The sequence below is a fragment of the Triticum aestivum genome, chromosome 6D (genome assembly GCF_018294505.1).
Source record: "Triticum aestivum cultivar Chinese Spring chromosome 6D, IWGSC CS RefSeq v2.1, whole genome shotgun sequence".
In the NCBI taxonomy this organism is placed as follows: Eukaryota; Viridiplantae; Streptophyta; class Magnoliopsida; order Poales; family Poaceae; genus Triticum; species Triticum aestivum.
In genome coordinates this window covers 9,861,209-9,880,695 of record NC_057811.1, presented here as the reverse complement: position 1 = coordinate 9,880,695, position 19,487 = coordinate 9,861,209, and the positions used below count along the sequence as shown (strand labels likewise).

Here is a 19,487-nt window from a genome sequence, read left to right as displayed (position 1 = left end):
GAGCAGGCGTTGGTCAGCACTTGACGGCGGCCGCCGTTAGGAGGTAACGTTGCCGACGGCCAGGGCCGTCGGCATAGATGTACGGACACCGTCGGGATAGGTCCTATGCCGACGGCCACCCGGGCTACGCCGACGGACGGCATAGGCCTGTCCCGACGGCCAGTCAGGGCTATGCCGACGGCCCTGGCCGTCGGCATAGGGTGCGATTCCGGTAGTGCTCGACACTTTTCTTCCTCTTTAGTGGAGTCGTCTCAGGGGAGTTCGAGATCTCCAGCGGCGTGGTTGGGCTTGTCATCAACTTGGATCCAGCCACTACTTCTTGGTGGGGAGGCAGAACCATCTTCACCCCCAGCTCTGTCTTTCTGCGTTGTCGGGTCTTTGAACAGCATCTCTCGCAGGGCAGCCTTTTTGCCCAAAGACGTAAGGTTCATCCCACTCCCAGCCTGAAAGGGGTCTGAATCACCTGAGTAATCAAGTGGGATAATCTCTCCATTTTTGTCAAGTGATCCCCCTTGTAGAGGATCATCCATCTCCTGATATTCACCTGTATCATACACCAGATTGCATTCATGTCAGTCCGTTTAGCATTATTGAAGACATGGGCGTTTCTAATTTTCCAGATGCTCCACAATGCACTGGCACAGACAGAATTAGTGGCGGCATGATTTTTACTAGCAGGCCAATATCTAGCAATGGAGAAGAAATTCCCCCCAGGGTAATACCCAGGAAGTCAGAAATATGCTGCCAAACAATCCTAGCGACAAGACACTCAAAAAATAAATGGCTAACAGTTTCATGCTCTGTGCGAAAGACACACTCAGGGGGTTTTTCAATCCCTCTTTTCTTAAGGTTATCTTTTGTCATGAGTTTATTATGCGACAGTAGCCATAGGAAAACTTGAACTCTAGGTGGCGCACCACAATGGACCATATGGAGGGAATGAATACCGGTTGTACCCCTCTAAAGTTAATAATACTATAAAGGGAACCAGTAGTGTATTTTCCTTTCGCCTCATATTGCCAAATGAGTGCATCCTCTTTATCCATATAAGACACCCCCTGATGATTTGCTGTAGACAATACCATTCTTCCATCATGGTAGGGTTAAAATTTCTTCTAAAAGTTAGTTTGATAGCGTGACCATCCCACACTTGGGAAATAGTGTTGGGGAACGCAGTAATTTCAAAAAAATTCCTACGATCACGCAAAATCTATCTAGGAGAAGCATAGCAACGAGCGGGGAGAGTGTGTCCACGTACCCTCGTAGACCGAAAGCGGAAGCGTTTTATCAATGCGGTTGATGTAGTCGTACGTCTTCACGATCCGACCGATCCTAGCACCGAACGTACGGCACCTCCATGTTCAGCACACGTTCAGCTCGATGACGTCCCTCGTACTCTTGATCCAGTTGAGGCCGAGGGAGAGTTTCGTCAGCATGACGGCGTGGCGACGGTGATGATGAAGTTACCGGCGCAGGGCTTCGCCTAAGCACTACGACGATATGACCGAGGTGTGTAACTGTGGAGGGGGGCACCACACCCGGCTAAAAGATCAACTTATGTGTTCTAGGGTGCCCCCCTCCCCACGTATATAAAGGAGGGATGGGCAGGCCGGCCGGCAACGATTGTCTATTGATTTCTTGATATTGATGAGGAAAGCTACACCACTTTTCTCATTTGCTGGGACAGCTGAGAAATGATAACTTCACAATGTGCCTAGTGAAAAAATACTGAAATTCTTGCAAGGAACCACCTACTAAATAGCATTTTTAGTGCATCGAAGATTCGCCTGATCTCGTAATATCTCTATTCCAACATGTGGTGTCTACATGACATGAGGATGGAAAATTTCAAAACCGTGCCATCCAGGAATGGAAAGTATCAGTTTCATCAGGAGCTAGCAACGACCAGAGGAACGAAAGATCACTTTGATGTGGTTGTAGTTTAGACTATCTTGTGCTAAATCCCAGTACGTGGCACCATACCTGTCCATGTTCAAACCAAGCCCCTGTTTATTTAGACTCATCGATTTATAGTCCTGTTCAACAGTTCAGTTGGTATACAATCATGCTGAATTTGGTCTGGAAACAGAGGCAGTACTACATCATCCTCCAGTTGGTGCTGCTCTCCTGGTCGTCCTCACGGCCGCGGTGGTCTTTCCGTCACTGCTCCATAGAGATAATTGTAATGATCTTAGGGATTAATTCAGGAGCTGTATTTCATTATCAACTTTCAGCACATTGCCTTCATGCAGTAAGTTCACTAGTGAAGTTTATTTATCTACTCTAGATGGATATGCATAAATGTTGGAGAAATAAATTGCAGAAATAAGAATGATGCTAATCAACTAGCATTTCCACTTGGATTTCATCACCGTGCCTTCAATACATTAGATACTAAATGTACGCTTTACACTTCAATGTAAAACAGTTTCATACGTTGACACTGTAAAAATGACATTTCCCTTTTGGTGAACCTGTATGAAAATATGCCTATTTTAATAGACTAAATTGGACATTTATGAAAACAACAGGAGAATCAAAATCCTACAATCACTGATGTATTTAAGATAAGAAAGTGATTTCTCATCATAATTAGTTAAGACCAGTCCCAACGTTCTGAAAACATAAAAGAACTCTTGTCATACATATGCTGCTATGATAATGGAAAATGTTGATACTCTTCTCTGTATAATAGTTGTGGCTATGAAGAGACTGAAGTGTAATCGTAAATAAAAGTTTAGCCTATTAGCTGCTGGCAACTTTCTGGGTATAATAAGTTTCAGAGTAAACACATGAAGTTTGAAAGGTTCATGGCTAACGTTCAGCTCTGATTGAAATTCAGAGTTCAGACTTCAGAGTACAAAATTTACATACCGCCTACTTTTTACATGCATGAGTGACTTGTTCAGATTGTTTACATCCAAGTGAAGATGCACCAAAATGTAGAAAATTGATTAAAGCACCAGATGCTGCTAGTTTATTCAAAGCTATAGTACAATACTAGAAGGATTACTTAACTTGCAAGATTCAAAAAAGAGAAAAGTAGGAGCTTCCCTGAATAAAACTCACACCATCATCAGGCCATACTTGTCACTAAAGCTTAAGGGCATCGTCAACTTAACAGAGCCTTCAGAATCATGTATAGTACAGCAAAGCCATTGCCGCTATGGTTCCTCTTGTTTCCTGGAAGAAGAAAAACCACCACCTACATGCGGTTTCAGCACATCTTCACCTGGAAGAAAGAAAGCACCATCCACATTCAGTAAATCAGTATGCTCCTATTGCCCAGCCACTTTTTGCTTGAGGAAGAACTCCACATCTTCTCACCTGGTGGTAAGTCACTTCATCCATCGACCTGTTCACCTTGCCTACATTTCATTAATCTTGATTCTATAATTTCAACAAGCACCAGAGAAGGGACACACAACTGATCTTCAAATCACATCTCTTTGCCCGTAATAGCATGGACCATCTCCTTTGTCTTGCTGCAAGCACACACTTGAGATATCATTTCTTCCAACTTCTACAGCCTCACAACAGGAACAAGCAAATGTGCACTATCCTCACATAAGTTGGTTCATACACTGAGGCACGTAGTAATCCCTATGTTTGAATTTCTGCAAGATTCTATACAACATGGCATCCCATCTGGCTTTTTTCTTTCCGTACTCCAACTTCCTAGATATTAATTTGTAAAACAAATGGTACATAATACCCACTTTACTACCGTAAAAAAAATATGCCAAGGGATGACGATGCCCACATTATCTATATAGAAAGTGCTAATATGGAATATAAAAGCTAAATGATATGGCAGAAATTAACATGGTAATGTCATAACCCTTTTCAAGGTTACCATAACATAAGTTCCCTTATTGTATGAAATGCCATCTGCTTTTTAGCAGCATATACATACAAGCATCAATTCGCTCTTACGAATAGTCGAATACCAGAGCATTCGAAACATCTGTTACATAGTGATATACAAGTAGGGTATGAATACAAATGCTACTTGCCCCTATTACTCAGCCATTTAGTAGGCCATCAGAAAATACATGAGACAAGTAAACAAAAAATTAAACTAAAAAAATTACTAGTAAACAGTGACATGCTTTCAGAACAGTTAATATCTTATAAACAAAGCTACTACAAGAGGACAAAGATTTTCAGCTTAGAAGAACAAGAGCAAAGAAACCAACAAACTAGATCAAAACTGCATCCTCCACAGTGGCCAACAAATCCAAAATTGTTTCCCAGAGAAAAAGAAGTCCAAAATTTTCATCCGAAGGATAGTTTGAGACTTGTTATCATCTTCATGGCCAGAATGAGAACATTCTTTCATGGAAAGATAGATTGAGGATTGCATTGAAAACTACAATGGCCATTTCAGAATGTAAAGAGAAGAGTGTGCATAAATACTACTCACAGATACTTCAGAGCAGTTGTAGGATGCCATGATCTCACTCTCTTGGTTACAAGATGCATGTCAATATGAAATGACAAAGTACAAGTTCATAGCAATGCAATGTTTTCTTCTCTACTAAATGGCATAATGAACACACCCATTTTCATACCAGTCTTGACTCATGTAAAACCATTCTTGGTTCATCTCCCCTGTTAAAAATGTAAGTTTCATCCCGAATTAGCACTACCAAATGAGCATGTAACAGACATACTATAATTTATAGATAGCAGCCAACCACCATTCAGTTAGGCCAACAACACTGAATCATGGCGCAGCCGCAGAGAAGGTAGGAGATGGCATCGGCGTCGGCGGCGGCGAGGGAATGGGGAAAGCAAGTGCAACGGGAAATCGATGCAAAACAGTTTTCTTTCCTCAAGTTGTGCAAAATGCGTAGGAACACATGGTGGTACAAAATTCTGGATGGAAGCAAAGTTGTTCACGGAGGGAGTAGCATTTTTAGTGCATCGAAGATTCGCCTGATCTCGTAATTATCTCTATTCCAACATGACATGAGGATGGAAAATTTTAAAACCGTGCCATCAAGGAATGGAAAGTATCAGTTTCATCAGGAGCTAGCAACGACCAGAGGAACGAAAGAGCACTTTGATGTGGTTGTAGTTTGGACTATCTTGTGCTGAATCCCCGTACGTGGCACCATACCTGTCCATGTTCAAACCCAGCCCCTGTTTATTTAGACTCATCGATTTATAGTCCTGTTCAATCCCCTGAATCTCTCATCATTAGGCTCTCCTCTTCGTGTAAAAGTTCAGTTGGTATACAACCTTGCTGAGTTTGATCTGGAAACAGAAGCAGTACTACATCATCCTCCAGTTGGTGCTGCTCTCCTGGTCGTCCTCACGGCCGCGGTGGTCTTCCCGTCTCTGCTCCATAGAGAAAATTGTTATAATTTTCAGGATTAATTCAGTAGCTGTATTTTATTATCAACTTTCAGCACATTGCCTTCATGCAGTAAGTTCACTAGAGAAGTTTATTTATCTACTCTAAATGGATATGCATAAATGTTGGAGAAATAAATTGCAGAAATAAGAATGATGCTAATTAACTAGCATTGCACTTGGATTTCATCACCGTGCCTTCAATACATCAGATACTAAATGCACGCTTTACACTTCAATGTAAAACAGTTTTATCCGCTGACACTGTAAAAATGACACTTCCATTTTGGTGAACCTGTATGAAAATATGCCTATTTTAATAGACTAAATTGGACATTTATGAAAACGACAGGAGAATCAAAATCCTCTAATCACTGATGTATTTAAGATAAGAAAGTGATTTCTCATCATAATTAGTTAAGCCCAGTCCCAACGTTCTGAAAACATAAGATCTCTTGTCATACATATGCTGCTATGATAATGGAAAATGTTGATACTCTTCTCAGTATAATAGTTGTGGCTCTGAAGAGACTGGAGTGAAATCGTAAATAAAAGTTTAGCCTATTAGCTGCTGGAAACTTTCTGCTCAGATTCAAGTTAACTTGGGCTCCTAAAAGATTTCTAAATGCTTACTATAGGTTCACACTTGAATTGGGTATAATAAGTTTCAGAGTTCACACATGAAGTTTGAAAGATTCATGGCTAGCGTTCAGCTCTGATTCAAATTCAGACTTCAGACTTCAGAGTACAAAATTTACATACCGCCTTCTGTTTACATGCATGCATGACTCGTTCAGATTGTTTACATCCAAGTGAAGATGCAACAAAATGTAGAAAATTGATTAAAGCACAAGATGCTGCTAGTTTATTCAAAGCTATAGTACAATACTAGAAGGATTACTTAACTTGCAAAATGCAAAAAAGAGAAAAGTAGGAGCTTCCCTGAATAAAACTAATCCATTGTCAGGCCATACTTGTTGCTGAAGCTTCAGGGCGTCATCAACTAACAGAGACTTCAGAATCATGTATAGCACAGCAAAGCCATAGCTGCCATGTTTCGTCTTGTTTCCCGGAAGAAGAAAAAAAACATCATGTACATCCCGGCGGCAGGAAGACGAATAAGGCGTGACATCTGCGGCGGCAGTGTTGGCGGCGACGCTATAGGAGAAAGCCCCCCGCCGATCCCATCGCTTCCGGACTTGCATCCTAAGGTATCAATCGCCCGAATCTCAACTTACTTTGATTCATAGCCTGCACTTCCTACTTAGATTTGTTTAGTCATCATCGATTTAGGTTTCCCTAGTGCATGCAATTCAATTTAGAATTTTTCATCATCCATGGTCACTTCACTAGTTTATGGGGGACCCAGTTTATGGACGTTTATGATCGCTTGCCATAACATGTACAAGGAGCAAAGTTTAAAATTCCACGCAAGATTTCGTACTGGGTTTTGCTTGCATTTTTGTTTTTCCTTTCAGATTTTTATTCATCTGAATTGTGATGCAGGAAGACATGGCGGATGTAAGTCATGAGTCAATGATGGAGTACTATCATATTGCCAACAAGATGTTTAATAGTGAGGATGAAGGTTATAGATTCTATAACAAATATGGTCTTGAGAAAGGTTTTAGTGTCCGGAGAAGCTATGTCGAGTGGGACGGATCCAACTGCCATATAATTTTAAGGAAATTTATGTCCAGTCGTGAAGGGGTTCGTGAAGAGAAGAACATGAAGAGGAAGATGGAAGATAGAAAGAGGAGGCCACGGAGTATAACTCGTGTAGGGTGTAAAGCTAAATTGGTGATTGCAAGACAGGAGGAAACAGGTCAGTGGTTTGTGAAGGATTTCATCGATGAACACAACCATCCCCTAGCCCCACGGGATCTGTCGTGTCTTTTGCGTTCACACAGAAGAATTAGCGATGAGCAGAAAGCGGACATTGCAGATATGGAAAAATCAGGGATCAGAAAACACCATATTATGGATATTATGTGCATGCAATACGGTGATATGATGAGGTTGGATGCATTATGAGGGACATTTACAATTTCTGCCATGCTAACAAGCACGAATCAATTGCTTCCGGGGATGCTCAAACGGTGATCAGTCACATGGTGGCGAGGTAAGAGCGAGATTCAGATTTTTTCGTTAGGTACTTGGTCGATGAAGCTGGCCATCTGAACAGACTATTCTGGTGTGATAGTTAATCGGCGGGCGCGTCAGCGTTGTTAGATAGAATATTCTTTGCCGTCCACTAGCTGACGGCAACTTTGCCGTCAGCTAGCCGACGGCAAAGAACTGGCTAACGGCAAGAGCTAGTTTGCCATTTGCTAGCCGACGATAAAGAACTGGCTGACGGCGAAGGCGCAGTTTGCCGTCTGTTTTTCATAAGCGGACGACAAAGAAGGTCTTTGCCGCGGACGGCAAAGAACTGGCTGACAGCAAATTATCTGATTCCAGTAGTGCATAATGGAAAACCAATTGATCTTGCATGTATGGATGTAGCGTGAGTAATAGCCAATTTTCCTATATGGAATTGAATGAGGTTCCATATATCTAGGGTTGACTATCATTGCTCAGTGACCGAGTTGTTAGTTTCCCGTATTCGTTAACACATTCAATCATAATATGCAAGCCGGCCCGCCCATACAATTACTTTGTTACGTAATTACATGACAAAATTTAAACACAACTGGAAGGACATGTACATCCCCCAAGTTGATTTTGATGTTAATGATAACATGATTGCTAATATAACCATGTGCATGAGTTCTTCACAATGCTTAGCACATTTTTTGAGAAGCACTCATGATAAGAGAAGGAGACAACTAAAGGTCGATTTACGTGATTTATCAAGTCAACAAGAACTCCATACTATAAAGAGGGGGGGGGGGTGAGATACATACTAAATGTTTCTATGGTTTTTGTATCTTACATGTTATATTCATGTCATTTATACATAGTTTTTCCTATCAATTTCTATACTAACCTATTCATTAAGCGATGTAGTTTCTTGGGGCATGTATAGGGAGTGTGTGGGCACATGGCAGCTCCCCAGAAATGAATGTTCTGACGCAAGCTTGTACTCCAAGTTTTGGAAGTACCATATTTTGCTTTCAGATTTTCCAGAGTTACGAATCTCCTGGTAAAACAGTATCAGGACTCACAAAATAGCATCCAGAAATTACTCCGTTGTGCATGCAGAAACAACATCCAAAAAACAATGGATTTGGGTATGAACATCTCAAGTTATGGCCCCTAAAAATTTGATTCCGATATGTTTTCTTCCATGGCAGAAAAGCAGGTAGTACGTTGTGAACCCCATCGTGCAATTTTTTAATCCTTTTTCTAACTCGCCCAACTTTTTCTATGACACTAAAAATCATCAGTGAATATGCACATGCCTAATGACGATCAAATGTGACGCCGAAAATCAGAGAACGTCACCAAAGTTGTCGACGGCGCTGCCCCGAGAGGAAATCCGCTGGTGACTGTCTTTCCGTAACAGAGAATGATCTTATGCGGCGTTTTTTGTTCCGTCATAAGGATTTTCGTCATAGAAGCACACAGTTTGTAGTGAGCACAACGGTGGTGGCCTGGCTAGCAAGTCGACAATTGGTGTGCAGCGAGATGAGAGGAATCAAGTGGGGCAGGGTGCCTAGGTCTACCAAGCGGAACCCACATCGCCTCGCGGCCTTTTCTCCTCAGAAGAGATGTGCAACCTACATGGACTCCTTGTGGACCGCCAGTCCGTTAACTAAATGGGCTGGAAAAGGCCCAGTTTACCGCAGGGTCCCCAAATTTTCTTCTGCAACGGGCAGCCCCTTAAGATAGTTGGGCCAGAAAATTTAACATGTGATGAAGGTGGAAATAAACAACAACTCTAACGATCGAGAAAGGCCTAATCACGACAACAAACGACCAGAAATGAAGAGTGTGTGAGAGGGCTCGGATTAGGATAGGTTTTACTATCCTAAAAATACAGCAAATCAATCAATCAACTACCATATATGAATAGACTGGATTTCGCAGAGAAAAAGAATTAAGATATAATTTCGTTGTCATCTTGTATGCTAACAGATAGCAAAATAAGAAAATATTAAGGAAATCGTTAGCTGTTGGTCGGCTGGCGAATAGGGGATTAATAGGGAATGGCAGTTAATCGGCCGATAAATCAGTTGATCCACTACTCAGTGACCCACCAAGTAGGGATTAATCAGCCACTTAACTGATTTATCAGCCAATATTTTTGAACAACGAAATAAAGTACCGAGTTGCGAGCCACATCCATGCCTAAACGAAGACAGGAGTAGTTCAAAAGCCTACAATCCATCCAAGCAAAACATAATGTGCACAAAAATTAGCAGAGGAGATTATTTAGTTTACAAAATGTGGTGACTTGTTTGCCTCGTCTTAATGATATAAAATAAAATAGATAGATAAAATACGTTCTCCACAATATACCTCCACAGTCGATACACCGATCAACAAGGCACAAAGATTATATTGCAGCTGCATTTCTACGAGCAACAAACTGACTAGAAATAAGGCACCAGATTAACCACCAATAATCCACAAAACAACCACAGCGGAATTTTTTATTTGACCACTGAGAATTCCAAATGAAAGTGCGAACAATAACAAAGACATCGATACTAGTAGATGATTAGCTTGCCGCTAGGCAGCTACAGACCCCACATAAGCAAATGACTCCAAGCTATATAAGCTAGGTTGAGCATGGTTCCACGACTTCAAAGGTGTTGTACCATCAGAAACATGCAGCTCCAGCTTTATCGCTCAAGTCTACAGTTTAGGATTAAGGCTTGGACCTGCTGGTTAGTTGCGTAACCCATTAAGAAAAGCTTGCACTATAAGAAAATGAGTTTTACTAAGAACTACAGCCCAAACAGTTAAACACAGAGTATTTCCAAAGATGTCCATCATCCAGACAATAAAGCACGACATGAAGTGTATCAAATATCAATGATGGGATAAGTTGATGCAAAACTATAGTGACCTTTCGAGCTACATTGAAGCTAATATTCATATATAAAATATATGCAAAACCAGTTATCTATCAACAGTAGTCCCAAACACTACTCTAGACAACTCATTTTAGCACTGCAAATACTGCATTCGTCTCATTAACAAGTTTTTCATTTGTTCGGTTCAATGTTTTTCATATCAAGCAAACTTTAGGATAAGAAGTGTCTCCTTGGCATTCCAGTTTTACTACTGTAATGCTACAAAGAGTTTAAGACGAGTTTTTTAAAAGTAGTACCTGAAGCATGTGGCTTGAACATGCTGCACACATCATAGAAATCATTCCTCACAGAATCCAGTGAGTTCAGGCACCTACAAGGAAAACAGTACAGTAACCTGTGAAACTCCTTCCCATTTGCAGCTCACAAAAGAAACTTGTAAATAATTAGCAGCTCACGAGAGAAACATGATAATAATTAATAACTACTAAAAATGCTCATCCCATTACAATTTGCCTCCATAGTGTTTTTTCTCCGGTAGAATTATCTTAACAGTTTAAGAGGTCTTATGAATATCACCCCAGAGTCCTTGACTTACTTGCTTAACAAGATATACACTTGCGTCCATAGACAATAATCTAACAGAGACAATATCCAGAGAAGAAGACAAATCCTAGCTTCCCTTTTATAGCTCTAAACGCTATGATAATTGGGGCATTGCCGTCAATGCTGTAAAGAGAACCCAGCTTTTCGTTTCAATTTTTGTTTCTAAACATTCATGGAATAGTGTTCCTACGTTTAATACAACATTATTAAAGGATATGATTAACTAGAAAATTGTACTAGCGCAGTTATATTCCTAACCCAACAAGCTCAGTGGAGTCGCCCAAAACCTGTGTCTATAAAGGCTGAGTAAAATGAGTAGTTTACAAAGGCAATGAACATGCAATTGCATCAAAATATACTAACACTAATAATATGGAAATGTGTTGCAGTAGATGAGTAAAGCACACTAGGCCATCACAGTCAGTATGAGATTTGAGTAACAAAATGATCGAAAATACAATAGTGTGACATAATGATACAAGGTACTGGCCCATCTCTGCTCTTCTCCTGACAACACTGATGGAACTGAATGCAACTGTTCTTCACTCTCTGAGCACCAATACTGCAATATGCAATAGCATACAATCAGAAAGACCCACAAAATCGCTTTAATGAATGAAAATGAACATCGCAGTTCTATCTCTTCACTTCACAATCCTAAGCGAATAGATGTAGCACTATTATTATCTGTACCTGAGTTAAGAAGTCAACTAAATACAACTATGAAAGCCCGGTGTAAGCAAAGCAATTTATTTCACCAGAGCATATGCAATATGAAACATTAATCCAGTAGGGAATATGTGTAGTTTATGTAATGAAAGTGCTAATCCAAGATAAATGATTTTAAATAAGCTAGATATTTTACATGTAAAGTGGTACCGACTCATTGGCTTACATCCTCTGATTCCATAAGAACCACATGTATAGACCAAAAACACACATGGACTTAACTTGATTAGGCAAGGGAACAGTTTGGGCATAATAATATTAGTTTCTAAGGATAATACTACCAATGTATATTAATAATCACACAAAGGGCTAAACTTGCAAAACTATCAACTAGTTCGAATGGGATAAGTTGACCTGAATACGTAAGATAACTCGAGTGTACAGAACCATCCAAGTAATGTGAATGCAGTGGAACATGTTTCTCCGATCTATGTCACAGAATGTTGTGACGATAAAAGAGAGTATGCAGTGGAACATGTTTCTCCGATCTATGTCACGGAATGTTGTGACGATAAAAGAGAGTATGATAATCCTCACCAAATTAATTATAAGAGACCCACGATGTGAAGTGCTACTCTTTGAGCCGCTTGATGTGTGCGGAACATATTGATAGATTTAAATTATTAAACATGACAATGGAGACATGTTTCTTCGATCTATGTCATGGAACATTGTGACCATAAAATACAATATGATAATCCTACCCAAATTAACTATAGGAGGCCCCACTTTAAAAAGGAGATGTGAAGTGCTATTTTTGAGCCGTTTGATGTCTGTGGAACATATGATTTTTTTTGTCGGATGTCGGAACTAATTATTAAACATGACAATGGCTGAATGGATTTTCTTAATCGGTTGGACCACTTTACACAGTACTCATTGAGCTGTCTGGTTTATGGGAAGCAGATCATATTTGTCAGATCCAAATCATCAAATGGTAACAATGGACAAACAATTTGTCGGATCTAAATAATATAGTAGTATAATGGCCAAACGGTTTGTCGGATGCATATCACACAACAGTACAGTGGCCTAACTGTTTGTCTGACCTAAATCATAAAAGAATATAGCAGACAAACTATTTGTCGAATGCAGATCATAGAACAATACAACGGCCAATCAGTTTGTCGTATCTAAATCACAAACATTACGACGACAAAATTGTTCGTCGTATCAAAATCTAAATGAGTATAACGGCCAAATGGATGTCACCTCTCCCCAAATAAATGGGAAGATCTACTTGTGAGCTGCCCAATGTGTACGGAACGGATAATTTTTGTCGGATCTACATGATAAATCACTGCAACATGCCCAACAGATCTCAGCCCTCCGCATGTCGACCAGAAGTGGCACAAATACGAACGAACATCAATCTATACTCATTGAGTCGTCCAACCAATGCAGGAAATGGACCATCCTTGTCAGATCTACGACATAAAACACTATAATGATGAAACAGACCATAATTCTCCCCCAAGATGATTGGACGCCTTACCGTGTATCGAACAGCGAGCTAAACACCTAATTTGCACGTGAAGAACCGAAACAATCACGGTTCCTATACTATTGCACAATTACATACAAAGAGGACATGAAAGAAGAAGAAAAGAGCTCACCATGCACTGCTTCCCTTGAGTTCAAGCACAAAACGGCTCACCTTGTGATAGTCCACACATGGCTTGTCCCTGCAAAAACAGCAACCATATCCCCAAGCTAAAAATTAAACCAACCACTCTACACTAATGGTCGGATCACACAACATGGGTGGGCGAGCAAAGGAAAGGAAGCTTATGTACAGCAGCTTGGCGATCTCGCCGATGATACGCTCGCCATCCTCAGAGAAGAGCGTGACAACCTTGTCGATGAAGTCTGGGGCGCTCCCTTCCTGGAGCATCTGCAGCTCCTGGAACTGATCGTCCAGCAAACCCTAGCCCACCAAATAAACACAGAAAAAAAATCAAATTCCCAGACAAATATCGCGTTACCTATCCACCTCAATAAATTCCGCATAATTGGCACCAAAATAGTAAATAGCTTACCGCGGCGAACATGTTGGCCACGAGGGTGTTGAGCTGGTTCAACATCGGGGCCGCCATGGCTACCCACAGCAAGGAGACTAGAGCTACCAAGGAGGAAGAAAGCAAAGCGAGGAGAGGACAGGGAGTGAATGGATGGAGATTGGGGTTGGTAGGTGCCATATATATAGGGGAGTTGGATTGCAAGTCTGCGGCCGTAGATGGCAATGGACGGCTACCATTCCTTCTCTTTATAGCTCTCATTTATTTTCTTTTTCGTCCTTTCTCATCTGAAAACTGCAACTTTTGATTATTTTCTAGATTGTTTTTTCTTATCATTTTGAATGCCTTACTTGATTCGACTGGTTAGACATAGTTTCTTTGGATACCTTTTATTTTTAGAAAGAAAAAAATCGCTAGATACCTCTTATGTTCCAGCTTTTACCCATCTGTTTACAACTAAGCGGCGTTTTTAGTAATGTAATTATTACATTACATTACTAGAGACCGAAAACGACAGCAGTACTCAACAAAGCTATAGAGGTTGGCAAACACTGGCAGATAGTTAACAATACTCTGGTCCAACTGTTGGATGTTGGAGCAAAGACCAGAGAGCCTTGCTGATTTTGTCTGGATGCAACAACTGAATAGCAGAGCTTTGGCTTTCGTATCAGGATCCATACGGTTGTATATAGACATATTTTAGAGTGTAGATTCACTCATTTTGCTCCGTATGTAGTCCGCATTAAAATCTCTAAAAAGTCTTACATTTAGGAATGGAGGGAGTACTTTGCGAGCGCCACTGGTCGGTGTTTGCGTGTTGTGGTCGAGCCAAGCAAGCCTAGGAAGAAAGGAAGGAGTGAGTTTGCTTAGACTTAATTGGCCTTGGAGCCTTTTAGTCACTCCAGAAATCCAACGTGTTAGATTTTTGCCTTAAAACATTAATCAATTGTTGCTCAAAAAGAATTAATGATTTTTCCAGAACGCTGCGTATTACCTTTTGGCGCCAATTCATTCATTCGTTAACTCAAACGAAAAAAAATAACATTTCTAGCGATGAATGCTTACAAACTGATTCTTGTTAATTCTCAAAAGAGTTGTGATTCAAGTTAACAAGTAAGTCAGAGTTCACTAATTAATTAAGTCTGAAAGATGTAGAGTTGCGAGTGCAAAACTTATTATAGGGCACAAACTGATTGTTACGCACATGCATGACTCGTTCAATTGTACTCCCTCTGTAAACCAATATAAGGTTGTTTAGATTAGTGATCTAAACGATCTTATAGTAGTTTACAGAGGGAGTAAGATTTAATAAACGCTTACTATAGATAGCATCAATCACAATTGCCTTGGCTGTAATAAGTTCCAGAGCTCACCCATCAAGTCTGAAAATTTCAGTCTCGGAGCTAACTTTTCGGCTCTGGTTTAAATTCAGAGTTTTGAGTAGAAAAAGCATACCACATCGAATTGATTGTTCGCTCAACTTGTTTTGTTTGTTCAGAGCTGAGCTGACCATGGAATCCCGCAATGCAAAGCCCCAGAAGGAGCTTCTTCTCTGAACAAAGCCCCCACCAATGTCGTTTCAGGGCATCAGAATCACGCTTAGTGAGCATAGCAAAGGCCCAGCTGCCATGCTTCGCCGATTTCCTGGGACAAGACGAAGAAAGCACCATGAATCTTCTATATCCCGTATCAGCAAATCTTCTACAAACTGAGAAATGGCTTTCGTAGTATAGCACGAAAAATGAACATGTTGTCTGTCAGGCACTTGATGTGGCTGTAGTTTGGAATATCTTGTGCTGCTCTTCTCTCTGAATATTTAATTGAACCGAATCCCTGTACGTGGCACCATACCTGTCATGTTCAAACCCAACGCGACCCCTGTTCAATCCCCTGAATCTCTCATCATTAGGCTCGCCTCTTTGTGTAAACTTCAGTTGGTAAACAACCTTACAGAGTTTGCTCTGGAGTAGCGCGATCATTGGGCTCTCCTCTGTGATCATCCCCCAGTTGCTGCTCTTCTCATTCTCCTGATCCTCGCCGCGTCGATTGCTCATCATGGCCTCTTCTGTGAGTTTTTATCTCTGCTCCATATAGATTTTTGGGATTAATTCAGGAGCTGTATTTTATTATCAACTGTCAGCACATTGCCTTCATGCAGTAAGTTCACTTGTGAAGTTTATTTATCTACTCTAAATGAATATGCATTAAATGTTGGAGAAATAGATTCCAGAAAATAAGAATGATACAAATCAGCTAGCATTTGCACTTGGATTTCATCACATGCCTTCAATACATTTTTTAGATACTAAACATAGACTATGCACTTCAAGGTAAAGCAGTTTTATCCGCTGACAGTGACACTATAAAAATGACATTTCGCTTTTGGTGAACCTCTATGAAACTATGCATTTCACTGATGTATTTAAGATAAGAAAGTGATTTCTCATCATAACTAGCTAAGCCCAGTCCCAACGTTCTGAAAACACAAGAACTCTTGTCATACCGATGCTGCTGTGATAATAGAAAATGTTGATACTCTTCTGAGTATAATAGTTGTTGCCTGTTAGCTTCTGGCAGCATTGCTGTTAGCTTTCTGCTCTGATTCGAGCTAACTTGGCTCCTGAAAGATTTTTAACTGCTTCTATAGCTTCACACTTGAATTGGGTATGATAAGTTTCAGAGTTCACACATGGAGTCTGAAAAATTCAGAGTTAACATTCAGCTCTGATTCAAGTTCAGAGTTCAGAGTACAAAATTTCCATAATGCATACGGTTTACATGCATGTGTGGCTCGTACAAACTGTTTGCATGCAAGTGAAGATCCAGCAAAATGCAAAAAATGATTAAAGTACCAGATGCTAGTTTATTCATATCGATAGTACAATACTAGAAGGATTACTCACCTTGCATAATTCAAAAAAGAGAAAAGTAGGAGCTTCCCTGAATAGAACTTGTGCCACTGTCAAGCCATTCTTGTCACTGAAGCTTCAAGGCATCATCACCTAACAGGGCCTTGTGAATCCATGCACTATAATACAGCAAAGCCATAGCCACCATGTTTCACTTCGTTTCCTGGAAGAAGAAAAAAGCGCCATCTACATCCACTTTCAGCACATTTCACCTGGAAGACATAAAGCACCATCCACATTCAGTAAATCAGTATGTTCCTGTTGCCCGGCCACTTTTTGCTTGAGAAAAAACTCAACATCTACTCACCTGATGGTAAGTTGCTTCATTGAGCAACCTGTTCCCCTCGCCTATTGATCTTGTTTCTATAATTTCAACAAGCACCAGAGAAGGGACACACAGCTGATCTTAAAGTCACATCTCTTCGCCAGTATAGCATGAACCATATCTTTTGCCTTACAGTAAGCATACACACCTAACATCTCATTTCTTCCAACTTCCACAGCCTCACATCAGGAACAAGCAAATGTGCACCATCCTCGCGCAGGTCCCTCTTATATTTCTTTACAGAGGGAGTAATTACTATGTTTGAATTTCTGCAAGATTCATCTCATGCGGCTTTTTTCCTTCTCCTATTCCGACTTTCAAGATAGAAATAAGCAAAAATGATGGTACATAAAGATGCCCTCACTATCTATATAGATAGTGCTATTATGGAATAGAAGCTAAATGATATGGCAGAAATTAACATGGTAATGTCATAACCCTTTTCAAAGTTACCATAACATAAGCTCCCTTATTGTATGAAATGCCCTATGCTTTTCAGCACCATAGCATACAATAATCAATTTGTTCTCCTGTACGAATAGTCGAATACCAGAGCATTCGAAACATCTGTTACATAGTGTTATACAAGTAGGCTGTGAACACAAATGCTACTGGCCCCTACTACTCAGCCATTTAGTGGGCCATCAGAAAATACATGAGACAAGTAAACAAAAAAATAAACTGATAAAATTACTAGTAAACAATGACACGCTTTCAGAACAGTTAGTATCTTATAAACAAAGCTACTACAGGAAGGACAAAGATTTTCAGCATAGAAGAACAAGAGCAAAGAAACCAACAAACTAGATCAAAACTGCATCCTCTGCAGTGATCAACACACAGCGGCCAACTGGCCATCAACAAATCCAAAATTGTTTCCCAGAGAAAAAGAAGTCCAAAATTTTCATCCAAAGGGTAGTTTGAGACTAAATATCATCTTCATGGCCAGAATGAGAACATTCTTTCATGGAAAGACAGATTGAGGATTGCATTGAAAACTGCAATGGCCATTTCAGAATGTAAAGATAAGAGTGTGCATAAATACTACTCACAGATACTCCTACTTCAGAGCTTGTAAGATGCCATGATATCACTCTCTTAGTTCCAATATGCATGTCAATATGAAATGACAAAGTACAAGTTCATAGCAGTGCAGTGTTTTCTTCTCTACTAAATGGCATAATGAACACACCAAGACTCAGAAACCAAAATATCAGTTTCATCTCCCCTGATAAAAATATCAGTTTCATCCTCAATAGCACCACCAAATGAGCATGTAACAGACATACTACAAATTATAGATAGCAGCCAACCACCATTCAGTTAGGCCAACAACACTGAATCAGGAACGAATGAAAATTTTGTCCTGTCATATGCAGTTAGGAATTTTCAGACTGGTCTTGGTTCATGTAAATCTGAATCTAGTCGGCACTTCATCTTTGCAGGCTGCCGCATAATCTTTAGCAAGGTGTGGTGCAGCTTCCTTGTGAGGGCATATGAACTTCTCCACAAATTCCTTCTCGGTTATCTTGACTGCGGAATAGTAATCCCGATTGCGACTTAGCAATCCATTTTCCTTGAGAAACTTTACAACGTAGTATCGGGGTCTGAGCCTGCCCTCCAAGCTGTACATGAGCATTGCTGGACGATAAACAATGTATGCCGGTTCCAAGCCCACCTCGGAGATGAGGAACTCGGACCTAAAGTGCAGAAATTCCTTGGTCCTTGACAGGAGCTTTGGAGCCTTAGAAACAGCAATGCCCACCTCGGCATCCGACCACCTGAACATTTTCTTCAAGTGCTCTACATTGGCGGTGATTTTGTCCTTGCTGAGGAATGCAACAGCTTGTAGCGCATGCTTGAACATCCGAGATCCACGGGGTACACCAAGACCTTCGACGCACGCCACTGCTGTCCGGATGCGGTCCATGCTGATGCTGAGCAGCGATGGCCTAGGTATGCAGAGCCTGGCAATATCACAGGCACCTAGCCCGCACTCGCGTAGGAAGGCGGCATTGGGCTTGACCACCCTCTCGAGGTCGGAGGAGAGAATGGAGCCACTCTTGACGGCTGGAAGGAGGTTGTCGTAGGAGCCGAAGAGGGGCAAGCAGTACTCCAGCGTGGAGACGATGGATCTACAGCGGAAACTGCAGCCCCTGAGCAAGATGTGGTAAGTTGCTCCATTGATCAACCTGTTCCCCTCGCCTGCATTTCATTCATCTTGTTTCTATAATTTCAACAAGCACCACAGAAGGAACATACAGCTAGCTGATCTTCAAATCACATCTCTTGGCCAGTATAGCATGGGCCACTCCTTTGCCTTATAACGGGCAGCGACACATCTAGGGGAATGAAAAAGATTCAGAGAAGAAAAGGCAAGGGAGTTGATCTCAATGCATGTAACTGTAATGTTATAACGGGCAGCGACACATCTAGGGGAATGAAAAAGATTCAGAAAAGAAAAGGCAAGGTGTAATGTTATAACGGGCAGCGACACATCTAGGGTAATGAAAAAGATTCAGAAAAGAAAAGGCAAGGGAGTTGATCTCAACGCATG

The 19,487-nt window shown here is 40.8% G+C and overlaps 2 protein-coding genes across 5 annotated transcripts in view; both read right to left on the bottom strand.

The window, feature by feature from the left end:
- Positions 1–9,929: 9,929 nt before the first annotated feature.
- Positions 9,930–17,947, bottom strand: LOC123143028 (histidine-containing phosphotransfer protein 1). Of its 4 annotated transcripts, none has more exons than XM_044561787.1 (10): positions 16,913–17,947; positions 16,600–16,817; positions 15,548–15,777; positions 15,152–15,340; positions 14,462–14,534; positions 13,475–13,605; positions 13,295–13,363; positions 11,440–11,511; positions 10,643–10,716; positions 9,930–10,190 (listed from the first exon to the last, which is right to left on the bottom strand). In XM_044561787.1, the coding sequence occupies exons 3-10, from the start codon at positions 15,751–15,753 to the stop codon at positions 10,165–10,167; spliced, it is 840 nt and encodes a 279-aa protein (XP_044417722.1). In that variant the 5' UTR covers positions 15,754–15,777; positions 16,600–16,817; positions 16,913–17,947; the 3' UTR covers positions 9,930–10,164. The 4 variants fall into 4 exon arrangements, 2 of the variants coding, with proteins under 2 accessions (XP_044417722.1, XP_044417723.1); XR_006470671.1 differs by having other exon boundaries at positions 10,147–10,193; positions 11,429–11,511; XR_006470670.1 differs by having other exon boundaries at positions 10,175–10,190; positions 11,429–11,511.
- A 184-nt stretch (positions 17,948–18,131) lies between these two features.
- LOC123143026 (U-box domain-containing protein 35) overlaps positions 18,132–19,487 on the bottom strand; it is a 6,719-nt gene continuing 5,363 nt past the window's right edge. The window contains exon 10 of the transcript XR_006470669.1: positions 18,132–19,272. The gene's annotated coding sequence lies outside the window, so the exon portion shown is untranslated. The remainder of the gene's footprint in view (positions 19,273–19,487) is intronic.